The sequence below is a fragment of the Lemur catta genome, chromosome 6 (assembly GCF_020740605.2).
Source record: "Lemur catta isolate mLemCat1 chromosome 6, mLemCat1.pri, whole genome shotgun sequence".
Lineage (NCBI taxonomy): Eukaryota > Metazoa > Chordata > Mammalia > Primates > Lemuridae > Lemur > Lemur catta.
This window is the reverse complement of record NC_059133.1, coordinates 14584282-14610802: the sequence shown is the minus strand read 5'-3', so window position 1 is coordinate 14610802 and position 26521 is coordinate 14584282. Positions and strand designations below refer to the sequence as shown.

The 26521-nt window shown below is 35.1% G+C and overlaps 1 protein-coding gene across 3 annotated transcripts in view; it reads left to right on the top strand.

Moving 5' to 3' along the window:
* Positions 1-26521, top strand: part of POLR3B (RNA polymerase III subunit B) — a 116553-nt gene that overhangs the window by 16181 nt on the left and 73851 nt on the right. For 2 of the 3 annotated variants that reach the window (XM_045553042.1, XM_045553044.1), the window contains exons 7-12: positions 1120-1211; positions 2216-2333; positions 4017-4125; positions 13192-13314; positions 18444-18563; positions 23070-23204. In XM_045553042.1, coding sequence (XP_045408998.1) covers positions 1120-1211; positions 2216-2333; positions 4017-4125; positions 13192-13314; positions 18444-18563; positions 23070-23204 — 697 coding nt within the window. The remainder of the gene's footprint in view (positions 1-1119; positions 1212-2215; positions 2334-4016; positions 4126-13191; positions 13315-18443; positions 18564-23069; positions 23205-26521) is intronic. The other variant, XM_045553043.1, reaches the window with a different exon arrangement.

Here is a 26521-nt window from a genome sequence, read left to right as displayed (position 1 = left end):
ATTTTTGCATTTTTGCATGTCAGACTTTCATCCAGTGTTTATTTTCCATCTTCCTGAAGATGAATTTCTTTTAGAAATTCCTTTAGTGAAGGATTAGTAGTAACTTCTCTCAATTTTTGTCTGAAAATATCTTTATATTGACCTCATTCTGAATGATGACTTAACAGAATACACAAATTTAGGGTGACAGTTATTTTCTCTCAGCATTTTGAGCTTATTACTATACTGTTGTTTATTAATTATTGTTTTGATGTTATCTGTCAGCCAAGCATCTTTCCATTTTTGGTAACCTGCCTTTTTTTTTCCTGACACCACGTTTTAAATCTTCCTTTCACCTTTGGTGTTTTGTACCTTGACTATCATACATTTAGGTGTGGCTTTCTTTTTATTTATCTTGTATAGAGGGTGTTGTGAGGATTTATTACTTTTGTATATTTTTTAAAATTTATAGCTATTATCTCATTGAATACTTACCATTCTGTGTATTCTCACCATCCTGAAGTCTGCTTGGATGTGTATTAGACCTTCTCACTCTTTCAGTGACACTTAAACTGTCTTTCATATCTTCTCTGTCTTTCTGAAATACATTCTCAATAATTTCTTCAGATCTCTTTTCCAATTTAGTAATTCTATCTTCAGCAGTGGCAACTCTATTATTATTCAGCCTATTCATAGATTGTTAAGTTAATGCTTAAATTTTCTGTTTGTAGAAGTTTTGCTTAGTTCTTTTTCTAAATTGCCTTGTTAGTTTTGATAGCCTCTTATTCCTTATACTTTGATTCATTGTGCTATTTCTTAGTAACTAAAGAGAATCACTTTGTTTCCCATGAATGAAATGTTGCTGTCATTTCTAACTTTCACTAAAGACTGTATGCAAAAGTTTAAGTAGACCAAACATTTGCATTTTTAATATCTATACTAGAAGAGCAGTGTGCCAGAGAAAATAAATATTTTATTTCCCTGGGCTCTTTGTGTAATTGCTATTTCTCTTCCTTTTCTAAAATGGTACACAGAAATATAGACCCCTTAGTGATGTGTGCATTGCATGGTTTGTGTTCTTTTTAACTCTTACCAGTGACAATCTGTACATTATATTTCCTTTTGTTTCATTTTAAACAGAATGCCCATAATGCTGCGCAGTTCAAACTGTGTTCTTACAGGAAAAACGCCAGCAGAATTTGCCAAACTGAATGAATGTCCTTTAGATCCAGGTATGTGTGATGCCTTAGATTTGCCCCACTTTCCTTTTTTTCTTTTGTTCTGCTGTTGCTGTAGTTTTACCATGTTTCCTCAAAAACAATACCAGCCTTTCTGCTTTATAATGAATTTGTTGGATAAAACTATGTTCACAAAATGTCCATAAGTTTGGCCCCACTTTATTGTTAGTTTATATTACTATTAATAAAAAGTATACTGTTTTCTATTTTATTTCAGGTTTAAAACTTTAATATCCCAAGTTCTGGTTTGTTGCCATGCTTATTGTGTGGTTTATTTCTTTTTATAACTTGGCACTTAACAGAAAGTTTCTCTTAATTCTTTAACTCATGTTTCTTATTGATTTATTTTAACTTAGAGTTGCTTTGATTCCTGTAAAGTTGCTTTGATATACAATCTCAGAAGTTTTGGAAAGAAGTTAATAAAGAACATGACTTCATTAGACTATAACAAAATGTTGCATAAGTCAAATATATTGTTTTATTTTTGCTTATATTCTACAAGTAAAATGAAGTCTCATTTTATCCTATTCTGAATTGTATGCAAAAAAATATAATGTGTGAATTTTTTTGAGTATGGAATATTATTTTGGAAATGTAATCTTAGTCTACCATTGTCACTGATTTGTTAGAAAACTTAAAGTAAATTTTAATTTATATTGAAGATTTTCAGTTACTTCTGTGTTTAAGAAATCTGAGGACTTATTTAATGTATTTTTTTCATTCATCCGCTATATATGTCAGGGACTAATGATACATAGACCAGTAAGATACATTCCCTGTCCTCAAGAAATTTATCATCTTGTGGCTTATTTGTACAAAATCACGTGCTGATCATCAATCCATAAAACAATGTCAGCAGACTTCTTTGAATTAAGTGGTGGCTACTGCCATGAAGCAGTGGCAAAGGTAGTGATCTCTGACTCAAGAGTTCCCTACCATTACTGAATCACACTGGTTGAAGAATAGATGGTGAAGCTTTTCTTGTTTCCTTTGGGCAGGTGGCTACTTCATTGTTAAAGGAGTAGAAAAAGTTATTCTTATCCAAGAGCAGCTGTCTAAGAACAGGATCATCGTGGAAGCTGATAGAAAAGGGGCAGTTGGAGCTTCAGTTACCAGGTATAGAAAGTGGAGATGTTCTTAAGAAATATTGGTAATTCCATTAATCCCAGATGGCTGTCTTTCAATATAGAGGCAGCTAGTTATTTCTTTCTAATAACAGGCATTGTAATATTTAAAGTATCTGCATTCAATTTATTGTGTAAGCCTATAAGCATAGGGTATTGATTTAAAATTTTTAGTGATGAAAGTGTGAAACATTGTTTAAAAAGTCACTAGTTATTGTACTTAAGTTTGATTTCTGGTTAACTTGTAGCATTAAAGGAACTTAAAAGAACATAAAACCACTTTTCAATTTTCATGCTCCTTTTCAGTCTTTGACCATTTCCATGTGTAATCCTACACTAATATAATCACAGACTGTTCTATACTTACTATGAATGACTTGTATCACAGACTTAGCATTTTATTGTTAGTTTTCTAGACCAGCCTCTTTCACAGTGTACTCATTTTTACAGCAGCATCCCTTATAGCACTTCTGTAACTTCTTTTCTTTGGTTCATTATCATATGTAATTTGAAATTTGGAGGTTAAAGAGTTCTGGGAACAGAAAAAGATTTGTGGCATAAATAACGTGTCAGTGTGCACTAAAGTTTCTCTTCTGACAATCTACAGTGAACTAATTAGCTCAGATTTTCTGCATTGTTCTTACTGATGAAGAGGCAGTTAACAATAATGGCTAATTTTTGAGCACCTACTAGGAGCCAGGCAAAGTACTAGGTACTTTACAGAAATTATTTGTCACCTCTGTCCTCCAAATAAGTGGTATTATCTCCATTTTACAGCTGAGTAACAGGCCTTAAGCTCAGGGTCACCTCAATTCTAAGAGGTAGCCAGCATTTGAACCATTTGAACCCAGATACAATAGTTCTGCAATCCATGTATTCCCATTGTCTGTAACTTCGGAGCCAAGGCAATCTGGATTCAAATCCTAAAGCTGTTGTTTTCTAGCTGTGAGGCACGGGAGTGTGCAGTTACTTAGCTTCTCTAAGCCTTAGTTTCCTCATATGTGATTTGTAGACAACACTTCAAAGTAAGTGTTATTATGTAGAAGATTAGAGCTAATATAAAAAAACTGGGTAACAGTGCATAGTGTATAGCAGATAGTCAGTATGTGTTATTATTGTGGTTGATTAGCACTTTCAAAATGCTTTTAAATCCATTAGGAATTTTATAACTTAAAGAGATACCAATAGAAGAGATTCGTTAGTTCTTTGGCTTCACTGTATACAAAGACTATGGGTATATTTTATTAAATTGTTAGTTAAAAAACCCATAGTATATAAATTAATTCCTTCATAGTTTTCTCATTATGATTTAGGCTTATTTTGAGGCTTTTCTCTTCAACTACATAAAATTGGCCATGAATATATGCTTTACACTGAGTCGAAGTAATTCAGGTGGCATCAAAGTAAAGTAGATCAGAAGGTGATGTCACTCACTCTCCCACAAAACTTTCACCATAATCTCAGAGCTAAAGAAATATTTATTGTGTTTTTCAATGTTCATGGAAGTGGCAACAAGGCAGAAAAGAGGTTATGTATCTTTGAAAAGTACATATTAAAGAGGACCTTAACTGATTGTTATTGATCAGTTGAACCTTATTGATTGAGAATCATTGCTATTGCATGTTACTGGCTTGAAACTAAGGATGCAGTTTAACCAACTTGTGTTTACTTGTAGCTCTACCCATGAGAAAAAAAGCAGAACCAATATGGCTGTGAAACAAGGACGGTTTTATTTGAGGCATAATACCTTGTCAGAAGACATACCCATTGTCATCATATTTAAGGTAAGGGTGGAGCTCTCTTCTGAAAATTAAAAGGAATTCTTTCTCTGGTTCATTTGCATATGTAATTAGAAATTTAGAAGATGAGGAATTCTAGGAATAGAAAGATTTGTGGCATAGATAAATTATCAGTCATATGATGTATTTTAAATTGAAAGCTAATAAGACTGAGGTTCAGATATTTTTAAAAATAGTAATCTATTTTTTAAAGATAAATACACCATAAAAAATTCTGAAAATACGAAAGGATATATAGTGATGTGAGCCTCCTACCTGCCCTGTATCTAACCACATAGTTTTCCTACACAGTGACACTTGTTTCTAGTTTCTTATGTATCTTTCTATAAGAAACATTACTAGTTTCTTATATATCTTTCTAGAAATAGTCTATGCATATACAAGCACATGAGTATATAGTAGGTTTTTGTTCTGTGTTTTTGTTATTTACTTACATATATTGCATACCACTTTGCCCTCAGCTTTTTTCTTTTTTTGTAACTTGTATCTTGGAGATAGTATTATATTAGTACGTACAGAGTTATTGCATTCTTTTTGACAAAGCTCATTTATGAGTGTGCCATAATTTAACAAATCTCTAATCAGTGGATATATACACCTCTCGCTATTACAAAGCTGCTGTAATATCATGTTATACGTGGGCAAGGATATCGTTAAGCTAAATTCACTGCAGTGGAATTTTCTCGGTCAAAGAGTATGAACCAAGTTTGTTTTCTTTTTTATGGACACCTAGGTTTTGCTGAGTTTCTATGTAAACACAAATTTTCAGTGTACAACTGACTTTTTGAAAATTCACATTGTTTGTGAATTGTTGGCGTAGAACCCAGAAGATATTTCCATAGAAATCATGTTTGTCGTATAGTCTTTCTCAGATACAAGCATAGCTCAGAGCTATTGCAGGTTGAGTTCCAGACCGCCACAATAAAGCAAATATTGCAATAAAGCAAGTCGTAAGAATTTTTTGGTTTCCCAGTGCATATAAAAATTATGTTTACACTATACTATGGTTTATTAATTGTGCAATAGCATTATGTCTTAAAAAATGTACATACCTTAGTTTAAAATATACTTTATTGCTAAAAAATGCTAATGATCATTTGAGTCATCTTTCAGTGAGTTGTAATCTTTTTGCTGGTAGAGGGTCTTGCCTCGGTGTTGATGGCTGCTGACTGATCAGAGTGGTGCTTGTTAGAGGTTGGAGTGGCTGTGGCAATTTCTTAAAATAAGACATCAATGAAGTTTGCCTCACTGACTGACTCTATTTCATGAAAGATTTCTCTGTAGCATGTGATGCTGTTTGATAGCATTTTACCCATAGAACTTTCAAAATTAGAGTCAGTCCTCTCAAACCCTGCCACTGCTTTATCGACTAAGTTTATGTGATGTTCTAAATCCTTTGCTGTCATTTCAATAGTGTTTACAGCTTCTTTGCTAGGAGTATATTTCATCTCAAGAAACCACTTTCTTTGCTCTTCCATAAGAAACAACTCTACATCTGTTCAAGTTTTATCATGAAATTGCAGCAATTCAGTCGCATCTTCAGACTCTACTTGTACTTCTAGTTCTTTTGCTCTTTCCTGCACATCTGCAATTACTTTCTCCACTGATGTCTTAATCCCCTCAGAGAATCCATGAGGGCTGGAATCAACTTCTTCCACGCTTTTGTTGATGTTGTTATTTTTGACCTCTTCCTTTGAATCACTAGTGTTCTCAATGGTGTCTAGAAGGATAAATCCTTTCCAGAAGGTTTTCAATATACTTTTCCCAGATCCATCAGAAGATGGCCCCCAAGTATAATGTAATGCTAAAGTGTTGTCTCGTGTTCTGAGGGACAAAAAGGCTGTTATATGCCTTATGGGGAAAATACATGTTAGATAAAGCTTTTTTCAGGCTTGTGTTATAGTGCCTTTTGGCTATGTTAATGTGTGAATGGTATACATCAAATAAGATGTCTTTTTAACAGAAGCTTACAGAAAATAAGGTTCATTTATGGGAAATGTTGTGAACTCTATTCCTTGTAGGAATAGGCTTGTAGAAACTTGTAGGAACTCTATTCCTAGGAGCAAAGGTTCAGTATTCACTATTCAGTATACAGTGTAATTCAGCAACTTTATAGAATGTAACTATCACGAATAACAATACTTGTATATGGTTATAAAATTAATCTTGATGACTAGTTTAATTGAAATAAAGAGAGCCTATTGAGGAGATACTGAATACTTTAGATAATTTTAGAGATTGATAATACTCATTTATCATTCAGTTTCACTTCAGAATTAAATGTTTCTGTTCAACAGTTGTTATGATAGAAATATTTTTGCGGTTGTGATTACAGAAAACAGAGGAAGAAATCCTCTGAGGAGGATTTACTAAGTTGGTTAAAAAGGAAAAACACTTGGGTACAAGCCTCAGAGGAGTAAGAAAGAAGGGAATTGAGCCTTTACTGTTAAAGTTGTAGCCAGATGACAGTGTAGGAGTGAGGGAGGAAAGTAGCCCTCAAGTCAGTCTTCTGGTTGGGGGTAGGGAGCATGGCCCTAGTTATTTGTAAGTATTGGATGGATGTTGGCAAGTCAGGTTCTTTAACTCTGGAAACATCCATATTCTAAATGCAATTGCATGAAGGAGGTTGTAGGGAATTTTTTTTATGTTTAGTGTAGCTTAATGTGCTTTTGGGTTCTATAAATGAGATGGAGCCATTTATTTTCTTTTCGGGTGGTAGTGGTGATGATAATCATAATAGCAGTACCACTATATCAGAGGGTCTAGACAGAACTTTTTTTTTTTTTTTTTTCTTGAGACACAGTCTCACTCTGTCACCCCAGCTAAAGTGCAGTGGCCTCATCATAGCTCACTGCAACCTCAAATTCCTGGGCTCAAGCAGTCCTCCAGCTTCAGCCTCCCAAGTAGCCAGGACTACAGGTACATGTCACCACGCCTGGCTAATTTTTTCTATGTTTAGTTGCCCAGCTGATTTCTTCCTATTTTTAATAGAGACAGGATCTCACTATTGCTCACGCTGGTCTTGAATTCCTGAGCTCAAGCTATCTCCCCGTCTAACCCTCCCAGAGTGCTAGGATTATAAGTATGAGCCACCATGTCTGGCCGAGAGAATTCTTAAATATACTTTTTATTTTCTGTCTTCGAGGTTTGTATTTTTAAGCACAGAAGTAATTTTGGCTTTTCTCGTAGTGATCCCACAATACCCAACTCAGCATTTTATATACATAGTGATGAATGAAGAAAATGTTACCTAATGATGTAGAATTGTATCTCCAGCAGATGGCAGTATGTTCCCATGCATCCAAAGGACTTTTGACAGTTTTAGACACTTGATGCATGGTACTGCTTTCTTTAGACCAGAAATTATAAACTAATTATCATGCATATAATCTTCTGTCATTCATGTGTAAAATGCATAGATAGATGCCTGCATTCATTAAAATCAGAAGACTTATTAAGTACTCTTTTTTTGGCTAGGTGACAAAAATTTATTAAGACAGTTACGTCTATCAAATTTTTAAAATATTTATGTTATAAATGTATACATGTGTGTGTGAATATATATAAAAAACCTGACTTAAATCCTTTTTAGAGTGGGGCTATAAATTAACAATATGTGTATTTACGTAGCCAGTAATTGAGATTTCAAACTTCTTCATTTCTGAATATAAAAGTAGTCCTTGCATTATAAAATCTAGAAAACCCCTGAAAAGTATCACTGCATTTTTGGATATATTTTTTCAGACCTTTTTCCTGTGCTTTTGTAATATACACATCAATTTTTTTTTTCACTTAACAATGAATTGTGAATAGCCTTCCATGACTATAACTATGAATCTACATCATTATTTTTAGTGAGCACTGTGTAGATGTTTCATACATGTGGTTAATTTACTTAACCAATTTCCTACAGTAAAACATTTAGGTGTCATTTTTTTCACCCAAGTTTTCACTTTTATACACAACCCTGGGATGATTGTTGTTATACATACATGTTTGTGCACATTGCTGGTTATCTAGTGAGACTTTATTCCTGGGAGTGGAAGTGTATCTTTTTAAAAAAACTTGATACATGTTTCCAGATTTTTGCCTGAAATATATCTGTTACATTCTAATTAGTAGTGTATAAGAATTAAAATAAATATTTTTAAGTTTTTAGTTCAGATAAATGAACTAAATATTTTGGTAATATGTATGTAGTCACTTTTTTGGTCTCCTACTATTGGGATGTTTTAATAAACCGATGGAAACTTGTTTGATAACCACTGTTTAGACTTTTCCACCTGGGAGGTAGCATAGAGTATTAGAGATCTTAGAAATAGACAGATCTAGCTTGCATCCCACCTTCTCCGCTTATTAGCTATGTGACTTTAGGCAAATTTCCCGATCTCTTTGAGTCTTAGATGTAATAACTCATCTGTAAAGTGAGAATTTTACCTAAGAGGATTGCTGTGAAGAGCAAATGAGATCATGTATTTTTTGAAAAGTAGAGTGCCTGGAAAGGGGGGTGCTCTTTTTCTTTCTGTAGTTCTCCTTACCCATTTACTGTCAGAAGCCCTGGAAAATAAACTAGGATACCAGGAAAGACACATCATTTCTCTTTTAGTGTTGTGTGGCCCTAACACAGACCTTGACAGTCATTAGGACTTGATGGTTGTTGATTGTAACCCACAATTGGCTAAAAGTGACAGAAACAGCAGGGTTTCCAGATTACATGCTGAGTGTGAATATGACATATAAAGCTTTTAAGACATAGATCAGCCTTATTTATGGACTTCAACCACTACAAAGGTTTTCTTGCCCATGAATCTTTCCTGCTTTACATTTTGTATTCCCAAGTATTCAGCAGTTCCACTATGATGGCATCTGTAATTTGAAAGTTTTTGTGGAAAAGAGGATCAGATTTCAAGGGTGCTGCGCAGTGTTTCCTGGAAACGAACTTCTATGGAAATCTACCGTCTTTAAAGAGAAATAATTACAAAGGCAAAGAGGGCCACCACAGTTCTCTTGTTATCTGCTAGGACTGCTTTTAGTAATAATAGATTGACTTTAGTCTATTTTAAAGAAAAATTAGAGATTTCTAATTAGATGTGTTAAGAAGTTATTCCCTTTTCCACTTTCACATATTTCAACATATCACCATTAGTGTGCGTATTATTCTCTTCTGCTCATTAGTATTCTTTCTTTTTTCTGTCTTTAAAAGTCACACTTTTAGTCATACTTTGTGGCTGTCCAAGAAGAACTTGTACCACTTTTAAAGAGCGCCTCCCCTTATTTTTGTTCAGTGTTATTGCTGATTGCCAGACTGTGGGTGACCTTCTCCTGAAACGTATTATCTCTGCTAGTTTTTCATAAGGTTATTATGTAGCATTTACTTTTGACTTATTAGGAGAAATGATTTCAGATATCTGCAGTACAAAGAGTTCCATATAAAGCCAGTTTTCAGATGTCTAAATTATGTCTGTAGAGTAAAATAGTTGGGCATTTAGCTGTCGTTTCCATAGCAATATGTCATTTATTTGTAGCTGTGACTACTGAAGGCTAAATAGTCATAAAGTCAGTTCAGTCTTTGCAGCTGGAGCACTTTGATGATAACTTGACTGAGTTATCACCCCTGTATTTCAGAGACTCGATATAGGAAGAGTTTAGTCCTTTTAGAGCAAAGCTTTGGTAGTAATCATGCTTTGTGCACATATGGTGTCATTTACCATGTGCTTGGCATATCTTTGCTTCATAGCTTAGAAATATTTGGAGGGCCTAAGCAGTCTGTTTAGATCCATGTTAGGACATTGGAGAATTTTATGCAGTTATAAAATTACTACTTAGATTTAGCATCAGGACAACTTAAAGTGGCAATCCATATTTCAGATGAGGAAGGACTTTTTCATGACAGGTTACGTATCCCTTATCTGAAATGCTTGGGACCAGAGTGTTCCAGTGTTCAGATTTTTTCAGATTTTGGAATATTGGCATGATACTTACAGATGAATATCTTAAATCCAGAAAGCTGAAATTGAAAACGCTCCAGTGAGCATTTCCTTTGAGTTTTATGTCCGCACTCAAGAAGTTTTGAATTTTAAAAGCTGGATGCAGTAGTGTGTGTCTGTAGTCCCAGCTATTTGGCAGGCTGAGGCAGGAGGATTACTTGAGTCCAAGAGTTCAAGGCTGTAGTGCACTATGATCGCACCTGTGAATAGCCACTGCACTCCAGCCTAGGCAACATAGTGATACTCCATCTCTTAAAAAAAAAAAAAAAACTTTGGATTTTGGAGCTTTTCAGATTTTTGGATTAGGGATACACAACCTGTATTATTAAATACTAAAGTAAGCAATCAATTTATAGTCTTTGTCACTTGGAGAGTACTGAAATAAAAATTATTAAAATGATCTAGATGGCCTTCAGTTCACATGATTTAGATGTTAACGTGCCTAAAAAGGGGGGGCTGATCCAGAAAGCTACTGCCATTTCAACTCTAGGATTCTATTTCTGTCTCAGACCTTTTTCTACCATATCATTTTGCATATTTGGTTTGATATCTGTCCCATATAGATCTCTTTTAGTGTTTGGCCTTTCCACTGAGAAGTGAAGTACATTGGTTAAAAGTTTAATATCAAAGATTTTAGAGAAACAGACTGAATTCCACTGCAATTTAGTTACCTTAGTATTGTTTTTCTTATATTCTGATTCCACTGAAACCCATATAACATTATTTTGAGAGATTTTGACAAGTAAAAACTAACTTTAGTTTTTCTCAGAGAAAAATTCTGTTCTAATGTTTGTGACTGGCTATTTGCAGGCCAAGGAGAAAGTATAGATGGTGTTACACATGTGCCATTGCCATCAGAGTAAGTGCAACTTAGTGTGCTTAAGCTAAGAATAATCTGCTTAAAAATTAGAACTGATAATTTTTTAGGATTGCCTTCCTATAATCCATGAAAGGCTGTTTTAATGAATTTGTGTAATTTTTAAATAGTGGAGTTTATTTCTAGTATCCTTTTGAAGAAATGTATCATATCAAATTGGAGGTAAAAAGCCTGCAGAAATTAAAGTACAAAAAAGGGGTTTGTATCCTGAGAACTTCTTGTTTGTTAAACAAAAAAAAAATTTTGGAGAAAACAAATTATACATTTGAACAAATAGTTTAAAATTCAAATAGTAAATTTAATTCCAAAAGTTGGTATATTAGTTATCTGTGCTGTATAACAAATTATAGCACAGTTTCTGTTGATCAGGAATTTAAGAGTTGCTTGGCTAGGTGGTTCTGACTCAGGGTCTTTCATGATTCAAGATGTCAGATGCTGGGCACAGTGTCATGCATCTGTGGTCCCAGTTACGGGAGGCTGAGGCAGGAAGATCTGTTGAGGCCAGGAGTTCAAGGCTATAGTGCACTATGATCGTGTCAGTAAATAGCCACTGCATTCCAGTCTGGGCATCATAGCAAGACACCTTTCCAAAAAAGAAACCATGGCTACAGTCATCTGAAGGCCGAATTGGAGCTGAAGGGTCTGCTTCCATAATCGCTCACCTACATGGCAGTTGTCAGAAAACCACAGTTCCTCATTGGCTGTTGGTAAGAGGCTGTAGTTTTTCACCACTGGACCTGGCCCCAGACTGCTTGAGTGTCTTCATGACGTGGCAGCCAGCTTCCCCCAGAGAGAGCACTCTAAGAAACACAGTAAGCAGGAAGCTGCAGTGCCTTTTATGACCAAGTCTCCGAAGTCCTACAGAAGTGAAGCGTTAAATTTAGCCCGCACTCAGTGGAAGGAGTATTAGTCTCCATCTTTTGAAGGGAATGTCAAAGAATTTGCAAAAATTTTTAAAACCGCCACAGTTGGCCTAAAAGGGACATAGCATCTATTTAGCTTTCCCCTAAATCTTTAAAACTTTCCGTAAGTTTACATCTGATCCTAAAGTATGTAAATCAAATTTACAGAATACAGACCCCTGAACATCAAGTGTAGAATGTTAGAATCATGGAATTTTGAGCTGGAAAGGACCTGGTTGTGCCATTTCATTATAAAAATTTTAAAAACTCAGATAGAAGAAGTTTTATGACAGTAGTAGTTGTACTGCCTGTTTTTGGCGTTATATTAGGATGAACACCTCAGGTCTCTGGACTTTTAGATAGATGCCCTTTCTGTTGTATTCAGGATGATGTCGTTGATGGTCTACATTGGAACTTAGGATTTGCTTTTCCCTTCCTCTCTCTCTTGTGTGGAGGAGAACTGAGAACTAGAGCATCAAAGCTTAACCAGACATTTATCTTCTGGTTGTATCTTCTCTACATAGCTAAAGAAAGAATTTTAATGCAAATGTAACTCTTCCCCTAACTTCTAAGAAGCCGACTATTACTGTTACAAGAGAGGTTTAGTGAGATCATACTCTATTTCTTGCTATGGCAGAATTCCAGGCAAATGTGTGAAGGAGTGAACCTTAGTACCATATGGAATCTACAAAGACCTACCTTGCCACTCCCACCTTGAAGCACTTAAGTGGGTTTCTTAAACCTGTTAAGTGTGTTCCTAGTTTTTAAAAACCTCTTTTAAAACCTGCATAAAGTATGGTTTGATATCTCTACAAAAATTCTTTTAGCCTGAATATGAATGATTTGACAATTCTCAGAAAAATTAATCTTGGGCCATACTAATTGGGGTTCTGCTTATTTTTAGCAATGTATATTTTCTGATTCACTGCCCTTTAGCTGTTTTTCTTTTCAGTTTGCCTTCGCAATTGAGACCAGTTGTCTCCACTATACCTTCTGACCTCCTTTTTTCATGATGAAACTCTTAGAATATATACAAATTTTAGAAGATGGTACACATACAAAAAATGTTTTAGAATGTTTGTTTTCCTCTTTCTAATCAAAATTTCTGTTTCAGGTTCTTCTGCAGCTTGGGCTATGGCTGCCAATGCCAGATGGCACTGTTTCTGAGAGAAGAGCTAGCTTTTGCTTAGAAGTAATACTCACAAACAATGCCAAATTAGCATAAGCAAATGTCAGTGAGTTAACACAAAGCCAACACTCTTTCTATCTTTTCTTTCCTTCCTAGGCCATGGGTGTTGAGAGTGACCAGGAAATTGTGCAGATGATTGGAACAGAGGAGCACGTGATGGCTGCATTTGGGCCCAGTTTGGAAGAGTGCCAGAAAGCTCAGATTTTCACACAGATGCAGGTGTGTCTTTTCATGTTGTCCTTTGCTATCAAATGGAATTGGAGATTTAATGCTGCTCATTGATAAAGCTTTGGATGCAAAGGCTTGGGGCTTGTACATTTCGGAAGGGTGCTGGGGAGATGGGAGGTATGGTAGAGACATTTCTTTGATTCATTTCTTTAGGGACTAGAAGAAGGAGTTTGCCTAGACAAATTATCAGCCTGCGGTATCTGATTTAGAAGAGGGAAATATGGGGCCAAGAGGCCTTTGTTTTGATGTAATAGCAAGTAGCATTTTTCTTCCTTATTTGCTTGAGTGATGATTTTTTTTTTAAAACCATAGCAACTTTAGTGTAGAGCTGTGGTCCCCAGCCCTTGGGCCCCGGACTGGTATTGGTCCCTGGCCTGTTAGCAACCGGGCTGCATAGTAGGAGGTTAGTGGCAGGCAAGCCAGTGAAGCTTCATCTGTATTTACAGATGCTCCCCATCACTCACATCACTGCTTGAGCTCCGCCTCCTGTCAGATGAGCTGCAGCATTAGATTCTCATAGGAGTGTGAACCGTATTGTAAACTGTGCATGCAAGGGGATCCAAGTTAAATATTTATATTTAAATTATGAATATAAAAAAAGATATTTTTGTAACATTTATGAAGGTTGTCGTGTAAGTGTATATAATTCCGAAGCACAAATCAGTAAGGATTATTCTCATCACTATCTTCCTCTTTTTCTGCAGTTAATAGTTGACTGTAGCTATTGGGCAAGCAACACAGGAAAAGTTATTTGGATTTAGGAGATTCTATTTTTGGCCTTTTTTAAAAGTGAAATATTTGGTAGGCATAAATCTTTATTACAAACTAAAGTAATATAGTCCAAGTGTTCCAAGAACATGAAGAGAAAGCATTAAGAAATATCCAGGAAGTAGAAAATACATAATCTACCCTGTGAACAGGAATAATTGGTTCAGTTTTGGGAGATACACTATTCTTTAAAGCTGTGTAGGGCCCTGAAAGAGCAGTTTACCTTAATGTTGCCCCAGTGGCTTTAATGAGCTCCATCAAGCATCTTATTATAAACTTCATCATTGTTGATCAGATAACCTTAGCATTGTAAAGCTCTTTGAACAGAGGCTAAATAATAGGTTGGAAAATCATTCATTTCTGTTAAATGACAGAAAAATTTTAGCTAACTGAATTAGAGCAGATCAGTGAAAAGATGGGGGAAATATATAATTAGTTAACATAAGAAAGGCAAATGTTCCTTTTCCCTTGAAAAGGAAGTGTAACTTTGAAAGTGCTTGTTCTTTCTATGCTGGATTAAGGCATATATTAGTTATTACAACTAATAAAAGGGTACAGAGGCACAAGTAATCCAAATGGTTGATACATTCAATGTATATTATCACTTATGAAAACATGAATGTTCTGTGCTATTCTAAATGAAAGTGTAGCAAGTATACTTTATCTTATGTAATAGAACTTTTGGAGATGTGGCCTTAATTGATTCCTTACAACCTGTGGAGTTTTTGGTTTTTTTGTGTTTTATGCCTCCCTCTTTAGTCTCTCCACTATTCTGTTTCTGAAGCCTTCACTCTATTTTGATCATGTATGTTTTACATAATTATTGTCAAGGGCTCTAGTGTATAGACAGGAAATTATTTATTACCTTTTTTGTGGGGATGGGATGTACCAGGGGTGTCATCTTGACCTATTTATGAATAGTTTGGGCTCTTAATGCATGAAACCTCACACCATGAAACCCTGGCAACATTATTAGGTATTCCAGGGAAAAGGTGACTTTCTGTTATATCAGAACAGATACCTTCCTCTCCTGTGTTCCTCTGTTTCTTCCTCAAAGAAGCAAAGAATCTTTAGCTTTTTTCCGAAGGGAATTAGAAGACCAAAATTTAATGAAGTTTAGAGAAAATGGAACTTCCTGTCTACTTGTGGTTCCCACCAACTGCTGACTTACCTTAATCAGTGCCTTAGTACTACTTAATATTAGGTCACTGCAGCAAGTGTTTTTAAGGTCTTAGTTTATCTTATGCTCTAATGGCCTTTTAACAGAGAAGATCCTAGATTTGATGTCCAACTCTTATCACAGGGGAGGAGTTCCATTCAGTTCCAAGTGCTGTACTAGATAGTCATTGGGAGTCAAAATGATGACAAAGTTCTCACTGTTAAAGTCTAGTAGGACAAACATACATGTAAATAGATAATTAAAACATAATGTGGTGTGAACATGAATGAAAGTATTCTTTATGTATAAGAAATTAAAATTTCAGAGAGAGAAGTAGCTTAGGAAAGCCTTCAGAGAGGAAGTGATACCTGATCTTGGTTTTGAAGCATGAAAAAGGAATTTCCCGGGCAGGTAATTGTGGCAAGAATTCCAGAGTAGGGAATCAGAGATACTGACCCTTTCTTCTGGTAAACTGAAAGCCAGTTTTTAAAAGTGTACATTGTTATTACAGAATAATAAGAACCACATGGTCCTTTTCTTTAGGCACTTTATTATGGAAAAATTTCAACATATACAAAGTATATAAAATAGTACTATAAACCCGCATGCACCCAGCACCAACCTTCAGCAGTTAGGAACACTCTGACATTCATGTTTCATCTCACTGTCCATTCACTCCTTACCCCCTAATGTGTCATTTTTTAGTTATGAATTCTTTTTTTAGTAAGTTTATGTACACTAAAATGTATGAATCTTAATTATATGACTTCTATAAGATATAGCATATTTCTATTATTCCAGAAAGTTTTCTTAGTCAGCTTTAGTTTCCTAGTCAGTTTTCACCTCTACCTTTTGATTTTTCCCCCACTATTCTGATTTTTGCACCATAGATTAGTTTTGCCTGTTTTAGAACTCATATGGAATTAAGCAGTATATACTCTTCGTGTCTAGCCTCTTTTGCTGAGCATGTTGTCTGAGATTCATCCAAATTGTTTTTTTTTACTCCTTTTTATGTCAGTTATCCATGTACTTCATTCCTTTTTATTGTCAAGTAGTATTCCATTGTATTCTATTATATGAATATACCACAGTTTATCTGTTTTCTGTATATGGACATTTGTTTTCTTTTTCAGTCTTTAGCTATTATGAATAAAACTACTATAAACAAATCTTTGTGTGAATATGTTTTCATTTCTCTTGTTTAAATACCTAGGAATAGAATTGCTGAGTCAGAGAGCAGTTGTGTATATAACTTTTATATATACCTTGTTCCAAAATGATTGTACCATTTTGCAGTCCCACCAGCAGTGTATGAGAGTTGTTTGCTTCATACCTCACTAATATTTGATGTTGTCAGTCTTTTTAACTTAACTACAGTGGGTGTATAGTGGTATCTTATTGTAGTTTTAATTTTCATTTCCCTGATAAACTTAAACTCTTTTTCATGTGTTTATTGGCTATTTGTGTTTTCTTCTTTGTGAAGTGTTCAGATCATTAGCTCATTTTCTTTCTTTTTTTTTTTTTTGAGACAGAGTCTTGCTCTGTTGCCCGGGCTAGAGTGAGTGCCGTGGCGTCAGCCTAGCTCACAGCAACCTCAAACTCCTGGGCTCAAGCGATCCTACTGCCTCAGCCTCCCGAGTAGCTGGGACTACAGACATGCGCCACCATGCCCGGCTCATTTTTTCTTTATATATAGTTTTAGTTGACCAGATAATTTCTTTCTATTTTTAGTAGAGACGGGGTCTCACTCTTGCTCAGGCTGGTCTCTAACTCCTGACCTCGAGCGATCCACCTTCCTCGGTCTCCCAGAGTGCTAGGATTACAGGCATGAGCCACCGTGCCCGGCCATTAGCTCATTTTCTTTAGTGAGTTGTCTTTTTATTATTAAGTTTCAGAGTCCTTTAAAAAAAAAAAAATACTGGATGTAAGTAAACTCCTTGTCAGATTTGTCAGATTTATGTATCATAAATATTTTCTCTCAGTTTATTGCTTCCATATTCATTTTCTTAACTGTCTTCTAATTTTGAAAAAAAATCTAATTATTAGGTTATTTGTTTTCTTTTTATGGTTATTACTTTTTGTGTCCCGTTTAAAGAAATCTTTGCCTGCCCCAAGGTCAGGAGTATATTCTCTGATGATTTCTTGTAGGAGCTTTATAGTTTTTGTTTTTATGTTTGGTTTAAAATCCATCTTAAACTAATTTTTCTATTTGGTGTGAGGTAGGGGTCAAGATTAATTTTTTACTTTATGAATATTTTGTTGTTTCATCATCATTTGTTGAGAAGACTTTCCTGTCCTCATTGTGTTGCCATGGCACTTTTGTCAAAAATCAATTGACCATATAGTATGGGTTTATTTCTGAACTTTTTACTCTCTTCTGTTGATCTATTTGTCTATCATTATGCCAGTATCTTACTGTTTTGATTATTGTAGCTTTATAGTTGAAATCAGGTAACGTAAATACTCCAGCGTTCCTCTTTCAGTATTGTTTTAGCTGTTTCAGGTCTTTTGCGTTTCCATGTAATTTTAGACTTTTAGAATCAGTTAATTTTTGTTTTTTAAAAAGCCTGCTAAAATCATAATTAGCCATTATGAATTTATGGGTCAAGTTAGAGAGAATTTTAATGGAATTTTCATAGTAAGCTACTTTTAACACTACTAAATTTTCCAATCCACAAAAATGTCATAACCCCTAATTTATTTAGGTTTTATATTCTCTCAGCAGTGTTTTGTAACTTTCAGCATAGAGGTCTGAAATGATGTGATTCCTTTTTGAGGGCAAAGAAATACTGCCCCAAAATGTTACCTGTGGTTTTCTCTGAGTGAAGGATTAATGGCTGCTTTACATATACATAGATACATACATACACACATATACATATACACACACATACATACAAACACATATATATTTTACTTATCTATATTTACTAAGTTTTCTACAATGATCATCTACCAATTTTATAATAAGAAAACAAATTTAGAAATAAAAAGGGAACCAGTGTATTAGGCAGTATATTATGCTATTTTGTCATTGATAACATGATAAAGGTTGATTATGGCTAGACCCAGTACAACTTTTTCTATAACCAGGGCCCTTATCTTTTTTTCTTATAATGTATATATCATTAGCTGCTTAATACATTTTCTCCAATGATGTCATTCAAACGTTATTATAATCTGTTTTTTACAGGCATTAAAATATATAGGGAACAAAGTAAGAAGGCAAAGAATGTGGGGAGGTGGACCAAAGAAAACCAAAATAGAAGAAGCAAGAGAGCTCCTGGCTTCTACCATTCTGACCCATGTACCGGTGAGTAATGCATTTCTAACTGTGAATAGTGATGATTGTGGGGGTCTGTGAATTTCTGTTAAAAGATTGTGAATAAGAGTTTACACCATTTAAAGTCTAGTTCCTTAAGAGAGAATCCTGAAGAGAACTGTACTGCCCCACTGGAAATAATCTTCACTATCAGCAGTTTATTTGTACTCAGAGAATGTTAGCTGTATCATCACCATCATCATCATATTTATTCTTTCATGGTTCTTTCAATCTTAAATTATAGTTACTTTATATTCGTACATATTAGTGCTGCTACTAGATTTCATGGTTTTAAAGGACAGAAATGAGGTGTCTTACATGTTTTTAAATAAATTAAGACAAGCTTACAGTGCCTTGCCGATATGTGCATACATATTTTTTGGTTGTGATGGTGGCAAAATATATATATATATAAAATATATATATAAAGTTTACCATTTTAAGTGTACAGTTCTCTGACCTTAAGTACATTCACATTATTGTGCAAGTATCTATTGTAGAGATAAAAGTATCTATCTACAATAGATAATTTTTGAAGTGCCTACTGGACGAATTCATCTCTGAGACTTTGAATTTTAGAAATCTCATTGTCTAACCTCCTTCACTTATAGTGAAGATTTTCTGATCTAGACATGCTAGATGATTCTCCTTGTCACCCAGCTAGTTAGCAGTCAGAAAGAGGGCTAGAATTTATCTTCTGACCCTTGAATTAGTGTGTAATATTTATTTCTTACTGACTTATCACTAAACACAGACCAGCCACATTAGCATGTGGGGTGTTGGCAAGAGTCATCCCCCGCCTTCCCCACTTTAACATATATGCTACTCTTTCTAAGTTATAGAATTATTATTTGTTAGACTATCTTGGTAACCACATAGTCTGGTTTATAACGAGTTAGTATGTGTACCATTCATGAATGATCTAATTCAGGGTATACAAATTCAACCTTCAGGAACTGATTGTAAAATAGAGTGGGAGGTCAAGGGATCTGTGAAAGTTGAGACCACTAAATGCATTCAAATTCAGTTTTCTTATGTAAAAACACCTTTTGAGTCAGATTACAGGTCTTTGATTCTACACTTTATAGAATCCTTATATATGTCCTTGATTTAATCGAATGAATTAGAAAATTCTTGATGTTAAAGCTGGGTCGGAAGTGAATTTTAAGGTCATTTGGATGATTGGAAAGACAGTTTGAAATGCAAAATATCTAAAATGGATAGTGGAAACAGGGCTTTGGTGCCTGAGACATAATTGTTCAAATCCTGGTTTTCTGCATCCTAACTGATTTACTCTGGTCAAATCTTAACTTTTTTAAGCTTCATTATTCTCATCTGTGTAATGAAAATAATATCACTTTCTCACAGGGTTCTTGTGATGATTCAGTGATATGATGTACGTAAAACTCTGTGTTTTCTATGGCTCCTCACGTAGCTAGAGTCTCTATTAGAAGCCTCACTTCTGTAGTGTAACTAAAGAGAACTTTTGGTTAATTAAAGAGTCTGAGCTGACAGAAAGTGCTGGCTCTATTGACATTTGTTTAATTAGGTTGATAAAGATAATCATTTGTGTTTTTCTGTGATTCCACTGAGCCTAAATTGCCATTTTAAAAAGTTTGGTTATACATAATCCAGTGAGGAATAAAATAAGAATAGATGAACCAGGAAAAGATCTTCTTTTTCCAGAATGGTTTAGGACAGTGTTTACCTAAGTATGCTATAAAAGGTGATTTTAGGTGGTACAGGGACAGTTTGATTTAAGTAATTATCTATTTATTAGAAAGAATACAGTTAGCACATCAAATCCATTTTTGTGGTATGTGTGACTTCGTAGTATTATTACATAGAATGAAGCTTACTTTAAAACAAGTTGTTAAAAGATGAATAAAAATAAAAGTAAGTATTATAGAGATATGGCAATACTCATGATGGTGGAACTTTAATGACTAAACTTTGGAAAGCACTGATTTAGGTGTGTCTACATAGAGGGAGAAAATGGGCAGGATATTTAGCAGTTACCAGCACTTGTACTTGAGGGTAGCCTGAAGAGGACTTTGTCTTGGTCCCTGGCCTCTCAGTTCCTTGGAGGCCATGGTTCTCAAAGAGCATTCCTTGGACTAGTAATGTCAGCATCACCAGGGAACTTGTTAGAAATACTTGAACTCTGCCCCAGACCTACTGATTCAGAAACTCTGGGGGTGAGTCCTAGCAATCTGTGTCTTAAAAAGCCTTCCGTGTGATTCTGATCCATACTAAAGTTTAAAACCACTGCTCTAAGGGTGGTTAGGCTCCAGAAAAAAAATCCCTAAGTCCCAGACCTCTCTTTCCTCCAAGGTAACATTAAAAGGTCTCTAGAGTTCTGGTGACAATTCTGCTGCAGCATTCCAAGCTCATTTGTTAGTTCTTCTTTTTCTCCCTTTTTCAGATAATTCACAGGTGGACATCCTAGGAAGGCATATCTGAACTACTGTTGGCATTCTACCAAAAAATGATGTTAGCCACTAGATTAAAGGGTCCCCACCCTCCATATAGCTATGGGAATAGTCCTGGAAAAATGTGCCAAGTGTTAACTCATTATTTCAGTTTAGATCTAGGGTTTGCTTTTCAGCATATAGTCGTTAAAGAGGGGAGTGAAAATGAATTAGGATTCAATCCCAAGGAGGTGGTCGACTCCACCTCTAATGAAGGAATAGCTGTATAAAGTACAATAGGGGCATTTGCTATAAATATCCATATTTATTTCTACTTACAAATGTCTTGGGAGTCTCTACCAGTATTTATGCAAAAGGCACATGTGAGATGGGGTTTATTGAAAATTGAAAATTTGGTTAATGAAAGTTTGCTTCATTTTTCTCATTAATAAGAAGAATAACTGCAGCTAGAAGAGTTAGGTGTTCCATGTAACTTGCCACATTAAGATCAGAAAAAATAAAATGTAAATTAGACGTACCTGAATGGAGGACCATACAGCTTTGGAAATAGCAATTGAAATGTACATTACTTACAGCTGCCCAGACACTGGTGGTTTTTTTGCTTGGTGCTGTGGTAATTGGTGTTATGATTGCAGGAGATTTTTAAAGAATGGACTAGAGACTTTTCTTTTTAAAAACCTTTTACTGATGTAATCGTTTTGTGGGTACAAGATGACAAAGTAGCTTTTAGAGCTTTTTCTTTTACCACATTCAGAGTACATTTCTTTTAACATATTCCAAAGTTCTCAGTAATAGAAAGAGAATAAATTGACCTAGAGAAGAAATAAAACTTCCTTTGAAGGAAAATAAACTTTTCAAACACATAGAGAATGCCAACATTATTTAGTGGAATTCCTTAACAACAACAAAACTTATAAAGGAGAATGCTTGCTACTGTTCTTTTAGATCAAGATGGGCTGAATTATTGTTATAATGATAATCTTACTAAAAAGGATCTCATTGGGATTTAAGTAAATGATTAAGGTAAGTAAAAAAGGAAATTTTCTAGTAGTATATATTCTCTATAGAAAGGCCTATAGAATATTTCTTGAAATTGGCAAAAGCTCAGACCGCATTCTCAGAACTCAACTTTTTAGCTGTAGGGAAAGGATCTACCTCAGGTCCTCATCTCCCCAAACAAATCAGTGCAGTTATTTTACCAGTTCTGATTCAATGTAATGATTGAGCCAGATTCATTCATATAGATTACAGCATTTGTACTAAAGAAGATTGGCTAGAACATTTGCAGCAAATTCATGCATCAGTCCATCCATTTACTCATTCAGCAGATATTTGCTGCATGCTAGACAGTGTTTTAGTACTGTACTTGTTATCACTGCATAACAAAAAATTCCAAAGCTTAATGGCTTAACGTAACTGTTTACTGTATCTCTTATGATTCTGTGGTTTAACTGGGCTTAACCTAAGTTAGGGAGGGGTTCTCATTTTAGGTCTCTCATGAGCTTTCAGACAGCAACTGAGGCTGGAGTCCTCTGAAGGCCCAAGTGGGCTGGCCATCCAAGATGGCTTCTTCACTCATATCTCTGCTCCCTCAGTGGTGTTCCATGTAGCCTTTCTCTCTGCACAACAAGAGTGTCCTGGACTTCTAACATGGTGCCTCAGGACTCTAAGAGAAAGGAAGTAGGAAATGCCAGTTTAATTAAAGGATAGGCATGGAATGGGCTTGGCATCATTTCTGCTGTATTCTCTTGGTCAAACTAATCACAGGCCAATCCAAGGGGGATGATGGACTCCACCTCTAATGAAGGAGTGGCATGAAGTATATAGGAAGGAAAGAAGTAAATAGTAGTCTTCTCTGAAGAAAAGGTACTCACAGGTACTGAGTATAAAGATGAAAAGTCATCATCTCAGCCTTCAGGAAGTTTACAGACTAGTTGAATTTCTTTAAATAGGGAGAATCAAAATTCAATATTATTTAAATGTTATAACATTGGTTCTTTTCTTGGAGTATCTTAAATTTTAGTGTGCATTTTCTCAAAAATTTTTTCTAATTTCTGAATTACAGGTTAAGGAATTCAATTTCCGAGCCAAATGTATCTATACTGCAGTAATGGTGCGAAGAGTAATTTTGGCACAAGGAGATAATAAAGTCGATGACAGAGACTATTATGGTAACAAGCGATTGGAATTGGCAGGACAGGTGATTTAAATACTCTGTCAAAAATCTTATTTTATTTAATAAAAATTAACTTGGTTTCCATTTTAGATAGAAAGAAGAGACATTTGAATGGCATACAGGTTGCATGTTTGAAGTATAAACATTTCACACAACTTACTATCTCTTAGTTAAGAAATTAACTGTGAAAACATTAATTCTTTAAATGTTAATAGTGGTTTACCTACATTATATCTTTTGTTGAGATATTTACCTTCATTTTGTGTAATGGAAATAAAGTTTGACTTTAATATAATTTATTCAATTAACAAATATTTATTAAGCACTTATGTTTTAGACATACTCCTAGGTACGAGGTATGCAAGAGGGAATAAGACAGACAAAGGTCCCTTTTCTCTTGGTCCTTAAAATCTAGTGAGTGAGAAAACAAGTAAGTAAACAATTCCCTGACTATTTTGGTGACATGGTAAAAGTAGGTTAGTGGGATATCTCTAATCTCATTTTAAATCTTAGCTGATAAATGATATCTTATTTTGAGAGTATATATCCCTTTCAACTGGGTAGCAAGTGTCTAAAAGTCTTTGAAACTTCATGTTTAGCATTTCAATCAGATAATGCCTTTAAATCAAAGAGCTAGAGCAGAGACCTGGGTGGTATTGATATTTTCTTTTGTCTTTGGTTTTAAAGAAGAGCTTTGATGTGGTTTTCTTTATTGTTACCCTGCTTAGGAGTGTACTAAATTCTTAAATCTGTAAATTTATGTCTTTTGCCAAAATTGAGAAATGTTCAGACTTTGTTCACCTATCTTTTTTGAACAATTTTCTGTCTCTTCTCTTTCTGACTCTAATTCTATTGTTAGTTAGATGCTTTGATACTGAGGCTCTGTTAATTTTTTAAAATTTTTTTCTCTTCTTTAGATTGGATAATTTCTATTGATCTATTTTCAAGTTTACTTTTTCTTATATCACCTCTAATATGCTGTTATAGACATCTAGTTAATTTCTTATTTTATATATTATAATTTTCAGTTCTAGAAAGTTCATTTGGGTATTTTTTCACAGCTTTATTTCTCTTCTCAGATTTCTTGTTTGTTCATCCATCACAACCATATTTTTATTTACATCCTTGAATTTTAATAGCTGCTTTAAAATTTTTGTCTGATTTTAATGTCTTAATCATTTTGGGGTCAGTCTCTTCAGTGGCTTTTCTCTTGAGTGTGGATCATGTTTTTCAGTTTCTTATGTCTAATAATCTTGGATTGTGTCCTAATGGACATTGTGGATGATGAGTTTTAGAGACTCTGGATTCTGTTATATTCCTCTGTAGAGAGTTGTTGTTTTTTTTTATTTTATAGCAATGAATTTGGCTGTAAAACCTCTGAATCCTGTCTTTTTGCAGGAAACAGCAACTGAAATATGTTTAGTTCTTTTAATCATAGCTGGGCTGCTTGGTCTTTCAGGAGTCAGTCGGGCATTTGGACAGGGTCAAATACAGAATTTGGAATTTCCTCACTTACTTGCCAGCTGCTGAGATAGCTCAGGTCTTTTTTCTCTGGTTCTTCAATCCAGTAAGACTGCAAAATTCTTTTTCAAGTTTTAGCCTCTGATGTGACAGGCACCATGGCCTGCCGTTAGGTGAAAAGCCTTAAAATGGGAAACTCACTGAGAACCATTTCCTTTTGATAAGTGTTCCTTTTCCTCACTTTCTCTTTACTTCTGGACACTCTCCAGTACATTTCAAGTAGTTTCCTATTTTGTGTAGTTTATACAATTAAACCCCTTTATTTGCAGATTCCATACTTGCAAATGTGCCTATTCCCTAACATTTATTTGTAACCCCCAAGTCAACACTCATGGCACTTTCTTGGTCATTCACAGGCATGTGCAGAGCTGTAAAAAATTTGAGTTGCCCTACACAGGTTTCCACCTGAGGTCTAACAGGACAATGTTCTGCCTTACTGTTTCAGCTCACATAGTGCCATTTTGATTTGCATTTTTCTAATGACTAATGATGTTGAACATCTTTTCATGATCTGCCTATTGGTCACTTATAGATCTTCTTTGAAGAAATGTCTATTCAAGTGCTTTGCCCATTTTTCAATTGTTGAATTGTAGGCATTCTTTATATATTCTAGATATATAAAGATATCAGATATATGATTTGCAAATATTATCTTCTAGGCTGGGCGCGGTGGCTCACGCCTGTAATCCTAGCACTCTGGGAGGCCGAGACGGGCAGATTGTTTGAGCTCAGGAGTTCGAGACCAGCCTGAGCAAGAGCGAGACCCCATCTCTACTAAAAATAGAAAGAAATTATATGGACAGCTAAAAATACATAGAAAAAATTAGCCAGGCATGGTGGCGCATGTCTGTAGTCCCAGCTACTTGGGAGGCTGAGGCAGCAGGATTGCTTGAGCCCAGGAGTTTGAGGTTGCTGTGAGCTAGTCTGATGCCACAGCACTCTAGCCTGGGCTACAGAGTGAGACTCTGTCTCAAAAAAAAAAGAAAGAAAGAAAAAATTATCTTCTATTCTGTAGGTTGTTTGTTCACTTTCCTGATAGTGTCCTGTAATGCACCAAAGTTCTTAATTTTGAAAGAGTCCAATTTGTCTATTTTATTCTTCTTGTTGCCTGTGCTTTTGGTGTCCTATCCATGAAATTGTAGCCAAATCCATTACCCAGTGTTTTCTTTTAAGAGTTTTATACCTTTAGCTTTAAGTTTAGGTCTTTAGAGTAGAAGGTTTGTGAGATGTGTAATTCTAGATTGGTATTTATTCTCTCTCACCGTTTTGATCCAGGCTCCACCATTTGCCAGGACTTTTGTCTTCTTTTTTTTTTTTTTTTTTTAACTTTAGGCAAGTATTTTACTTCCTTCTGCCTCAATTTACTTGTCTGTTAAAATGGGGTCTGTACTCTCTGTACCTTATAGGACCATTATAGGATTAAATAAGTAACAGATACCTTGAATGGCACAGGGCCTAATTGTAGTTCCTTTGTAGGTGTTCTGTCTTATCTCTTTTTTTATGAACTCTCATTTAATTGACCTTAGATCCTGGGGGACTAAACTAGGGATATTTTCTTTCAGGGATATGTATTTTCTTTTGTAGGAAATGCTGCTGACCTGGGACTTCTCTAGTCTTCTTGTATTGTTCTGAGTATTATATGAGTTAAAGTTCATAGCCCCCACCTTGTCACTGAACCTAGATTTAGTCTCCAGATCCCTAAGTTGCTATCAGTATTTATTCTCAGGGCAACCCTGCCTTTGGGGTTTGCTTATTGCTCCCTACTCCCTACCCTGACTTCAGCTCGTTTGTTAATCTTATGACTCTTGGAGCGTAAGGGT